Source organism: Coregonus clupeaformis, chromosome 7 (genome assembly GCF_020615455.1).
Source record: "Coregonus clupeaformis isolate EN_2021a chromosome 7, ASM2061545v1, whole genome shotgun sequence".
Taxonomy (NCBI): Eukaryota; Metazoa; Chordata; class Actinopteri; order Salmoniformes; family Salmonidae; genus Coregonus; species Coregonus clupeaformis.
In genome coordinates this window covers 16,410,984-16,423,086 of record NC_059198.1, presented here as the reverse complement: position 1 = coordinate 16,423,086, position 12,103 = coordinate 16,410,984, and the positions used below count along the sequence as shown (strand labels likewise).

Sequence of the window (12,103 nt, the reverse complement as noted above, 5' to 3'; positions counted from 1 at the left end):
GAACAGATTTTTCTCATCGCTGGTTGAGCAATGCAATGAAAAGTAGAAAAACCATGCCAGAAAAAAACTAAGAAAACCAAATCGATATACAGTTTCCTACTCTGTGGCTAAAGGTAGATATTCAAAAAGCTCAATTTTATGGTTTACCAACAGCTCTTGGGTAGCCTCTCTCAGTCTAATATGGGGGGCTGGCAGATGAATCCACTGATTGATAGCAGTGCATGCCGTTTTCTAATTAGATATGTTGCATGTGAGGCTAAACATGTGCATCTCACTCAGGCAAATTGAGATGTAATCTCCTTAAAGTGTAAACAACATGTCAAAACAAATGTGTGTCATCATGGGCCAACGGTGTTAAGTTTACATGTCGTTTGGACGGAGGCCCACACATGAAGATGTGTCATACATATCCTGAGGTATACAGCAGATTTTCTCAGTAAAGTAGACCCTGAAGCAGGGTCTCCAGCAACATTTTAATTGAAATGTACCGGAACCATATGCATTGGGTGCGTAACCTGATTAGGGCGTCCACCCAAGGTGCTCAGAATGACAGATATCCCATTTAGATGATGGTAATTCATATTACAGAACATGCAAGTCGAGGATGCAACGATGTGCGGTCTTTCTTACAGAATTCTGATGCGCACTATGAAGATGTTAGAATAACTGTCCAAAGTTACTTTTCTCCAGCCAACAAGACGAGTAACGAACAGCAGAATCACTAGCCTGTCTATCTACCATCCCCCATAATAGAAAGGTTTACCTATTCTATTGGTCAGCTTGTCGAGAAAGAAATGGCCTCTGGGACAGTTGTGGGACGATAGATCCCAAATTCATACAACCAGTAGGCTTAGGCTACATAAAACAAAATACGTAAAAAACGATGAGGCTGATGCTACAGATCAGAATGTTTATCTTAAAATTTTGATAAACTATTATTTCTTCACATTATAAGCGTCGCAATGCGCACAAAGCAGTAGGCTACGCGTGAATGTTCATTCCATAATGCAATTAACAGGAAAACACATTGTCAATGCGCACCGCACATGCAAGCGGTTTAATGTGACAGAGATTAAAATATTCTTACAAATTTAGAAAGAAGGGAGATCTAATATGCAACAACTAGCATGGGTTGCTAATATGACTAGGATTGTGCCTTTGGCTACTGGACGATGAAAGAAAGTTGATATAAAATAATTGCCTCCACAGATATGGTGTGATTTTGGCTAGGGTACTTTGAAGCAAGGTAAAACATGCCTCATAATATGTAGTAAAACGTTCAGGTTTCAAACAATTATGTATATGTTTTCAAAATGCATATTGTCTCCAGCTCATTGCAAAGTGGCGTGTGACGCACTGATGAAGCCTGCCTTCCGTTGCCTATGCATTTGCTGTTTGAGATGCTGTAGCAGCAGCTCTCCTGCTGTCTGACAGATTTTCCGCTCAAAGGCTCTGTGTCTGTATGCTGTACGAGTGTGATAAATAAGGTACATAATGAATATACTGTACACACGCGCCAATTTAATTACACAAAATTATGCAAATTAATCTATTGACTGATAAGCATGACCAGTCAAATGTATTGCCATCGACTGGTATTTCCATCAATGAATAGTCTAAAAAGCATTATTTCGCAATGGGACTTTTTCCTTCTTCTCCCGGACAGTTGGCCAGCGGCAATTTGATTTATTGACTTTAAAAAAATATATATATATATATATAGGCCAAAAGCCGGCTATTACCAGCTAACGGAAACCCTGTCCTGAAGCTATCATAAATCCTAATGCTGTGTGTAGACTGTATGTCTGTGTGTCTATGCTGCGGTCCTTAAATCCTCTAATGAGCAGTACAATTAGCACCAGTCAACAGAGGTGCCATTTTTTCTCTTTCATTCTACTGAAGAACAAACAACACCACTACTTGTCCAATTCATGTCAGATGCTGTCTCCTCAGGTCAGAATGAGAGCAAAACTGTCTCTCTCTGGTAGCATAACACCACTGAAACGGCTAGGGGGAATCAGTATTGAATAGATTTAATTTGAAACCATCCAATTGTGTCATTTTGACAAGATAGCATATTATCAATTTCACTCTCAGCCAGGTGGATACTGACAGCAATTTCACAGAAAGTCACTCATCTGATGTTCCTAAAATGAAAGATGGAATAAATAAATGTTTAATTGTAACTGTCAAGAAATTCACAGTGTTTGAATAAGATGACTGTGAAAAGACAAAGATTTGTCCTCGCCCTTCCCCACTGATGTGGTGTGAGAGGCATACCCAGAGGAATTCCAATCCACTGAGGGTTTCCCTTGTGTTCCTGGCAATGTTTCTCCCTGGTTTAAAAAGCTAACTCAATTACGCAAAGCACCATCTGTAGGGCAGAAACAAGGGAGGGCCTCACAAGGGAGTCAGGCTGGCTGGTTGTCCCGAATGTTCATGATTCAGTCATGTTGGATAAGAAGAGACTAAGTCAAAGATGCCAAAATCAGGGCAAGTTGGAACTACAAGTTTTCCATTGGAAAAAGCTATAACATCTTCTTACGATTTCCCTAACAAAGGAAGGGAAGCTTAACTAAAGCCTGCCTGCACATGAAGTCCTTCTCTACACATTTTTCTGAACCTTTCAGGGAATTAAATCGCAGATGAGCATTAATATTTTCTAACCATTCTTCAGAACATTCCTCATGTATTGTTGGGCACACACGTGGATTAACCATACCAGATTCCATTACTGCCCTCAACACCATTATGATGTCACTTCCTGTTATGCAAGACGGTGCATAAAATTAGTACGAGGCTTCGGTTATTTTTAGCCAAGAAAACGCAAGAGTGGCTTCGGGACAAGTCTCTGAATGTCCTTGAGTGGCCTAGCCAGAGCCCAGACTTGAACCCGATCGAACATCTCTGGAGAGACCTGAAAATAGCTGTGCAACGACGCTCCCCATCCAACCTGACAGAGCTTGAGAGGATCTGCAGGTTTCTAAAAACATTTTGCTTTGTCATTATGGGGTATTGTTTGTAGATTGATGAGGGGGAAAAAACAATTACATCCATTTTAGAATAAGGCTGTAAAGTAACAAAATGTGGAAAAAGTCAAGCGGTCTGAATACTTTCCGAATGCACTGTTGGTAGGGGAGCTTTTCCCTGTTGTGACTGGGCAAACTGGGTTGCGTTAATAAGGACAGTGCTGGTATGAGGAGGGGAATCGTGAACATCTTTGTCTCTCCAAGCAGCCATCCATAAATAATTCAGGTGTGGAGTTGAAGTAACAAGTATTGATGTCGCTGCATCTCCCTCTCTGCACCTTTATATGACTCAGTGTGTTGAGAAGCCTGAGGAGGGAGGCTGACGACTGTTGTACTCCTCCGGCAGGTTAGTTCTCCTCCTCAGGTTACACCATTAAATATTCACCCTGTACCTTTTCATAATTTACCTCGTCAACATACTGGGAAAATTACTTGGAGAAACAGAGAGACATTGGAAGGTCTGTAATGATGACAGGAGCAGTAAGTCTTGGGATGTGGCTTTCTAAGTACACTGCACTTAAACCAAGTGAATGAAGATGGGAAGGTTATTATGGGAATGCTTTACGTTTTCTGAAAAGAGAGAGAATGAGAGAATGGCCTCCCAATTTGCCTCACTGGTTATGGTGAAAATGCGGCCCAAACCAAATAGGCCTACTTTAACATCTTTGGTGGTTTCTTCAAATGCTACATGACCAACATTTTTCACCCTGATTCTTTTCAGAGGCCATGGCAATACTGCTTAACTTGTACAGAGTTGGAAATCCATAAAGTGTGTGAGGAGGAATGCTATCTGGAAGGTGTACAGTGGGGGGAAAAAGTATTTAGTCAGCCACCAATTGTGCAAGTTCTCCCACTTAAAAAGATGAGAGAGGCCTGTAATTTTCATCATAGGTACACGTCAACTATAACAGACAAAATGAGAAAAAAAAATCCAGAAAATCACATTGTAGGATTTTTAATGAATTTATTTGCAAATTATGGTGGAAAATAAGTATTTGGTCAATAACAACAGTTTCTCAATACTTTGTTATATACCCTTTGTTGGCAATGACACAGGTCAAACGTTTTCTGTAAGTCTTCACAAGGTTTTCACACACTGTTGCTGGTATTTTGGCCCATTCCTCCATGTAGATCTCCTCTAGAGCAGTGATGTTCTTACGAAGCCACTCCTTCGTTGCCCGGGCGGTGTGTTTGGGATCATTGTCATGCTGAAAGACCCAGCCACGTTTCATCTTCAATGCCCTTGCTGATGGAAGGAGGTTTTCACTCAAAATCTCACGATACATGGCCCCCTTCATTCTTTCCTTTACACGGATCAGTCGTCCTGGTCCCTTTGCAGAAAAACAGCCCCAAAGCATGATGTTTCCACCCCCATGCTTTACAGTAGGTATGGTGTTCTTTGGATGCAACTCAGCATTCTTTGTCCTCCAAACACGACGAGTTGAGTTTTTACCAAAAGTTATATTTTGGTTTCATCTGACCATATGACATTCTCCCAATCCTCTTCTGGATCATCCAAATGCACTCTAGCAAACTTCAGACGGGCCTGGACATGTACTGGCTTAAGCAGAGGGACACGTCTGGCACTGCAGGATTTGAGTCCCTGGCGGCATAGTGTGTTACTGATGGTAGGCTTTCTTACTTTGGTCCCAGCTCTCTGCAGGTCATTCACTAGGTCCCCCCGTGTGGTTCTGGGATTTTTGCTCACCGTTCTTGTGATCATTTTGACCCCACGGGGTGAGATCTTGCGTGGAGCCCCAGATCTAGGGAGATTATCAGTGGTCCTGTATGTCTTCCATTTCCTAATAATTGCTCCCACAGTTGATTTCTTCAAACCAAGCTGCTTACCTATTGCAGATTCAGTCTTCCCAGCCTGGTGCAGGTCTACAATTTTGTTTCTGGTGTCCTTTGACAGCTCTTTGGTCTTGGCCATAGTGGAGTTTGGAGTGTGACTGTTTGAGGTTGTGGACAGGTGTCTTTTATACTGATAACAAGTTCAAACAGGTGCCATTAATACAGGTAACGAGTGGAGGACAGATGAGCCTCTTAAAGAAGAAGTTACAGGTCTGTGAGAGCCTGAAATCTTGCTTGTTTGTAGGTGACCAAATACTTATTTTCCACCATAATTTGCAAATAAATTCATTAAAAATCCTACTATGTGATTTTCTGGATTTTTTTTCCTCAATTTGTCTGTCATAGTTGACGTGTACCTATGATGAAAATTACAGGCCTCTCTCATCTTTTTAAGTGGGAGAACTTGCACAATTGGTGGCTGACTAAATACTTTTTTTCCCCACTGTATGTAGTATCCCAGTGCAGGACCCTGACGAGGTGTTCTGCTCTCTACTGATTTTAGATCAATGTTTAAGAAAAGCTTGATTCTATGGCATCTTGTCTGCTTAAATAAGAAAGATTATACGTTGCTGCTCTTTTGTTGCCAGTATAATGGTCCCCGTCATGTGATCCGGGCTACAATTCCAGAGTGGCTACTGCTTCAGCCCGGGCCGGCGCACATGGCGGCCCTTCTAACAGATGTTTTTAGTTTGTGCTGCAGTCTCTCTCTCTCTGAGCTGGGAGGCACCGAGCCAGAGAGGTGATCCATGACGCAAGCCTTTTCTTGTTACACTAAATTAACAAAAATGTGCTCTGTGTGGTGAAGCAGCAGGTAGCCTAGTGGTTGAGAGCGTTGGGCCAGTAACAGAAAGGTTGATGGTTCGAATCCACAAGGTGAAAAATCTGTCCATGTGCACTTGAGCACGGATTGCTCCTGTAAGTTGCTCTGGATAAGAGCATCATGTAAAATGAGAATTAACATGGCTTCGCTTTTGTTTTACAGATTTTTCTATTATTGTACTATAAAACTTCTAAATGCTACGACACATAGGCCATGACCAGCCATTCTGCATATTACGCTATCTATCTATGAAGAGAGAAAATGCTAAAATGTGTCAACCATTTCGAAGAACCGTGCAGCACGTACTATCATGTAGATATCATTGATCATTTAAGCATACTGTAAAGTCAAGTTACTATGGCTCTTTCTATGTGAAGGACTTAGTTTCCTTGAAGACACTGTTGTAACAACATGATAATAACATAGCTATCACTATTGGGTTAGAAACAATAAACAGAGATTGTCCTACAGGTTTATGTTATTCATTTGAACCCAAAGCTTTCGGCTACTTTAGAGTGTTTCTTCAGCCTCATTTTCAGAGGATGCAGCAACATCCTAACATCTTTCTTAGTTCTCAGCACGCCTGGCAGTAGAGTACATGACAGTAGAGTACATGACAGTAGAACACATGACAAATCCCTGCTTCTTAGCTTGAAGGAGTTGCACGATGCAATGGATTCAAATTCTAAATCTCTGAAAGATCTCAGGAACTACTCTCGCTCTCCTGCCTCCTTCATAAATGGAAGATGAAACCACTGACACTGTGCCTGCGTTCCAAATGGCATTCTATTCCTTATGTAGTGCACTACTTTTGCCCAGAAGTAGTGCACTATATAGAGAATAGGGTGCCATTTGGGACACAACCTGTGATAGCATGGAGAGGGAGATGAATGATTATCAGCATTGATCATCTGCCATGGCTGCCATTTTATTACACTATGTGTGAACATGAAACCAGTGACTTCAAGAGATGCAACATAGACCTCCTTCCTATTTTATTCAATTAAAAAAGAAGGTAATGTGTTGGTTTTAATAGGGCATGGCAAATGTGCATGTTGCTGCACTTCTTTGTTGTCCCATTTTCTCATGGTAAAGCCAGTGCAGATGGGGGTGGGGTGAGGGAGCATGGCTCTCCATGGTCTCCACCTGGCTCACCTGATTACACTCACCTCACTGATCAGACATGCAATCCTGTGAGTGTTTGTGTGTGTGTGTGTGCATGTTTGCGCATGTGTGTGTAGGCTACATGCGTGCGAGCTCTTCCAGCACTGATTGTGATTGTAAGAACAGGCTTAGAAGGTTTAGAATCAGGCTGATGTTAACGCCATATGTGTGGAGGGAGCCATTCTAATTCGGAATCACTGTAAATGTCAATATCTCTGTCAGAGAGTGGCTGGAGGCTGGAGGGTTTGCTGCTCCATCCATCCATCCCTACCCCCACTCTGTGTGGAGACAGCCAGCACACTCCACTGTTACAGCCTGGCTGCTCTGCTCAGAGTTATGCAACAGAGGGAGGCCAGCGAGCTGTAGGCCTAAAGCACACCCTCCTTCCTTTCCCTTCCCTCTATCCTACCCAATCCTCCCCCTCTGCCTGGCAACACCAGCCAGCAGCAGTAGGAGCAAAACTAGCTCAATCGAACTGCACAGAATTAACATAGGCTTCAGTATGAGCAAACCACAGGAGGCCATCATGACATCATCACTACACTATAAAAGCAAAACACAATTGCGCTGATCCTTTGGATACCATTATTGTATGTTGTAACAATGTAACTACTAAGTTCTATGACAGTATGTCTTTATGTTTTTACGGCGCATGTTGAAATGATTCAGTTTGGAAAGAATAGGATGCATATTAACTGGTTAAATGGGCTATTTTGCTTATAATAGCTTGTGATTGTACAGGGACAAAGAACTGATCCCAATGCCTGTAAGGGACAGTAAACAGACGTGTATTATCACATGGTCATTGATGTGCTGTTGCTACAGTGTAAATGGCAACAGAAGTGTTACAAAGTTGCCAATAGCGCCAGACAGTGCCAATTGATAACAGGAAGTTTATAATAATAGGCATGTAAACAGTCAAATTCTAGCCTTCACAATCTAACCTTGCCATGGTGGAATGGTCATCACAGAAAATGTTGTTTTTGTATTGTTTGCACATCAGAACAGTGCTCTCTGTGTAGAACCCTTTCTGAGGTTATTCTGCAGAATACAGCACAACTTTGGGCTTTGGCTTGGGCATTTGGACACAGATGCAGAGTCTATTTGAATGACCAACTGTGGACCCTTCTACTACTATATGGAGTTTAGGATAATAACATACATTGTATCATTTTGTATCTATGCCATATCTGTGGTGTCATGATTCATCAATGCGCAATGGTTGCTCTTGCACGCAATTCCATCTGCAGCCATGGCTGACTCAATGTTATAACATGATGTGGCCTTACCTCTTCCAGAATGTTGACTGTGTTCCTACAGCTCTGCAGACGGGTCGTGAAGCTGGATGTGGTAGGAGAATTGTAGTCCTCTGTTGTCTCCGAGAGAAACTCGGACACCGATATTTGATCAGGCATCCTTCAGCAGGGAATCGCCCAGAAGAGGATGGCAACAATTGTTGAGAAAATCCTAAATCATGAAAAAACAACTGGCGAGGAAAATTACGTGATGTCTAACGGTGTGACTGGGTGGAAAACTGATAGTTTAGGATACTAACTAGATAACGAAATGACAAAAATGCGTCTCTTCTCGAATTACTTGGTTGGTTCTCCTATGACTTCACTGTCCCCAAGGGAAAATGGAATGGACACAATTCCTCCCCTTCCTCGCTTCTCCTCTCCGCCGTATCCCTTGCGCATATAACCAAAACACAATCGCTTAATTACTGTCCTATGCTGCCTTGCTGAAAAATAGAATAGCGGATTCCATCATGTTTTGCTGATGTTCAATACGATACTTTCCCGATAATATTTTCTACAAGCAGAAATCTTTCTATGTAATCAATTATAATCTGTGCTCTCTCCAATTGCTGGATTTCGAATTTTTTCTTCTCTTCTCTCCGTTTTTCTTTAATGCACAACGCTGTCTTGCCACTCTCCCTCCCTCTCTCTCGCGCTTTCTCTCACCCACCCACCTCGGATGACGGAGGCAAACAAGGAAGAACTCTGCGCATGTCTATGATCTCGGACATAATACTCAGAGACAATCCGCAGTAAAAACTCTACTGCTGTTTCATATGCGACCGAGGGTGTACTGAAGTCATCGAATAATATGCTATGTGAAAAGGAAAATGTGGCCAATAATTAATATTCTAAGACTATTTGGCCTATGCTATGGACATTATTGTTTATTATCATAATAGCCTATCTAGCTATAGATATTTACCAATGAGATATATTTACAAATGGCAATTGACTGTACTACTGCGTTATTCATAAAAAAGGCGCTTATTTATTAACATGTAAAATAGTTTATATTAATTGAAGCCTAAAGAAACGCATTTAAACATAATTTAGCTGGTTGAAAAACCTCAATGGTGGCTCTTGTAGGCTACTAATTGGACACTAATTATTGGGGACTTGCAAAGTCTATAAATACTAATCAGATCTATTGAGTTACTGTACGAGGTCTGAAAAAATATCCATCCATAGGTAAAACATTGATGGTAAATTCTATAGCCCATAACAGGGATTAGAATATGTCCTACAAGTGATACATTGAAGTGCGTCCCTGTAGTCTTGGAATGCCTGTGGTTTTAGCGCTGCAAAATTGAGAAAAACCATTGGTGGTGAATAACATAAGTGTTCAATCAGATATGATAGGCTCCTGGTCAATGTACACTTACTACTAGACTAAAGCAATACCACACAGAAATTTGATTTAAGGATTTTAGATACAAAGAGAATAGTCTCTGAATATTATGAGGTGATACAATGTTTCAGTATCAACAGAATTTAGAGGGGCTTACCGACTCGGATTCCATAAAGAATCTTTAGAGGAGAAATTTGACAGACGGGAAGAGGAGGATCTCATGACTTGACTGTCACCTTAAATCAAATAAGAATCACATGAGCAGAGTTATGTTGCTCTCTAGACATCAGAGAGTGTGGTATAGCCGGGGGAAGAATCAAGACAACACAACAACACAACTTTAATAAAATGCCTATAGGCAACTAATAGTATATTCATAAATAATTTTACCACACAGGAATAATACTCTGATGAGAAAGCATAGTTTTGCATACATTAATAAATCTATTTTAATAGGTTCATTTGTTAGCCAACATAAAAGTTATAATTTTGGACTTATTGAAAATAATATCATGTCCATCTCTACCCATTCAAGAGCACTCAAATTCCAAAGAAAAAGAAGAACACGGGCTATATGCCACGCCTCAATTTACCGAAATCGATGCACATCAAATTTGGAATCTGAACAGAGTGAATGTACACTTGATTGATGCAGAAGAGAATACTTGCTGGGCGCATCATATCAGGTTCATTTTGAATAGTCATCCAAAAGAGTTCAGTAATGGCTATACTTTTAACCTAAGAGTTGAGAGAAGGAGAGAGTGATGTCCTCCAGCAATGGATCCCGTGAAGATCAGTCACAGCGCGGGGCAGGAAGGGAGAAACCCACCATGTGAGCAGGAAAATAGCCACTTACAATGAGCTGGATCTATTGGTAACGTTAGGCCTACAGGAACTGAGGAAACCCAGAAGGCACTCAAACAGGAAATGTGGGATCTGGGTAAACAGAAGAAGCCAAGAAGTTTCCTCGCTCCCTCGAGCTGATTTTAACTACAGCTGTTGTACCCAATGATGTATATAAACCCTGGATTGTTGATGCTATGTATTGGCCATTGAGAGGCTTTGAAGCCACTGGTCGGCCATATTGCAGTTGGCACTCTCCAGTAGGAGCATAGGAATGAATGGAATTCTACAGTATTTCAATTAAATGTTTCAAGTACAAAATTACATGTATATAAGTATTTTGTTGTTTTAGTGGGGACAGTAACATTAGTAATCTCAAAAAAAGTATACTTTAAGGAAATTGTTTTAATATATGTTTTTATTTTTTATTTTTATGTTAAGCTCACATAATATAATTTAAAATGATGCATTAAGGTGTATTTATAGAATAAATGTGGCAAAAACGAAGGTAGACATTAATAAATGCATTTCTATAGCTTCCTAAATGTTTTTTTACAATGGTGGGAGAGTGCCAAGATGGTGGCACAGTGGCTTCAACACAGCGCCCCCTATCCGTCATCTAGTGTACATACACTCACCGGCCAGTTTATTAGGTACACCACCCCATTCACGGACATTGAAAAGCTCCTACAGACAGTGAGTCACGTGGCCGTGTCTTGCTATATAAATCAGCCTGCCAGGCTTCGAGGCATTCAGTTACTGTTCGATTGAACGTTAGAATGGGCAAAATGAGTGACCTAAGCGACTTTGAGCGTGGTATGATCTTAGGTGCAAGCCCTGCTGGGCTTTTCATGCACAACAGTGTCTAGAGTTTCCCGAGAATGGTGCAACAAACAAAAAACATCCAGTCAGCGGCAGTCCTGTGGGTGAAATCAGCTCGTTGATGAGAGAGGTCGAAGGAGAATGGCAAGAATCATGCACGCTAACAGGGGGGCCACAAACAGACGAATAACGGCACAGTACAACAGTGGTGTGCAAAACGGCATCTCGGAACGCACAACTCGACGATCCTTGTCATGGATGGGCTATTGCAGCAGACGACGACACAGGCTGGTGGCGTACCACCGTCCAATCTGCAGCAACTGCATGATGCCATTGCGTCAGCATGGATCAACATCCCTGTGGAACGTTTCCGACTTGTAGAATCCATTCCACAAATAATTTAGGCTGTTCTGGAGGCAAAGGCGGGTCCGATACTAAATGATTGGTCCTACTACTTAACAGGGCGAAAGTAAGGCTGTTTGTCAAGATTATAAAATTTACATTTGAGTTATTTAGCAGACACTCTTATCCAGAGCAACTTATAGTAGTGAGTGCATACATATTTGTGCTGGTCCCCTGTGGGAATCAAATCCACAACCCTGGCGTTGCAAGCGCCATGCTCTACCAACTGAACCACATTATTTTTATGTGGTTATTGATGACAACCACAATCCCAATTTTCCTTGTTAAAAATGTTTATTTATTTTACAAAAACTAGTTAATTATTGGAAAAAATAGTTGTACCATTTTTGGGGGGATCATATTCTTCAAAAACATTATTTTTTACTTTTCCCTTTTCTGTCCCTGAGTTACTCCTCAGTTGGCAACTCTCCATTACAGTGCAGTGCTCTATCTTTCCCCCCTCACAAGTGGTTGTTCCAGTAATTGTCCTGTTTTTCACTGTGGTGACTGTCTGACCAGA

At 41.4% G+C, this 12,103-nt stretch overlaps 1 protein-coding gene across 6 annotated transcripts in view; it reads right to left on the bottom strand.

The window, feature by feature from the left end:
- The window catches only part of asap1b (ArfGAP with SH3 domain, ankyrin repeat and PH domain 1b), an 86,246-nt gene extending 75,884 nt beyond the window's left edge, over positions 1-10,362 (bottom strand). For 3 of the 6 annotated variants that reach the window (XM_041881217.2, XM_041881218.2, XM_041881219.2), the window contains exons 1-3: positions 10,110-10,359; positions 9,674-9,752; positions 8,157-8,283 (exon numbers count right to left, since the gene is read on the bottom strand). In XM_041881217.2, coding sequence (XP_041737151.1) covers positions 8,157-8,283; positions 9,674-9,752; positions 10,110-10,221 — 318 coding nt within the window. In that variant the 5' untranslated portion in view covers positions 10,222-10,359. Of the gene's footprint in view, positions 1-8,156; positions 8,284-9,673; positions 9,753-10,109 lie in introns of all 6 variants that reach the window. The other 3 variants (XM_041881214.2, XM_041881215.2, XM_041881216.2) reach the window with 2 other exon arrangements.
- Positions 10,363-12,103: the final 1,741 nt, after the last annotated feature.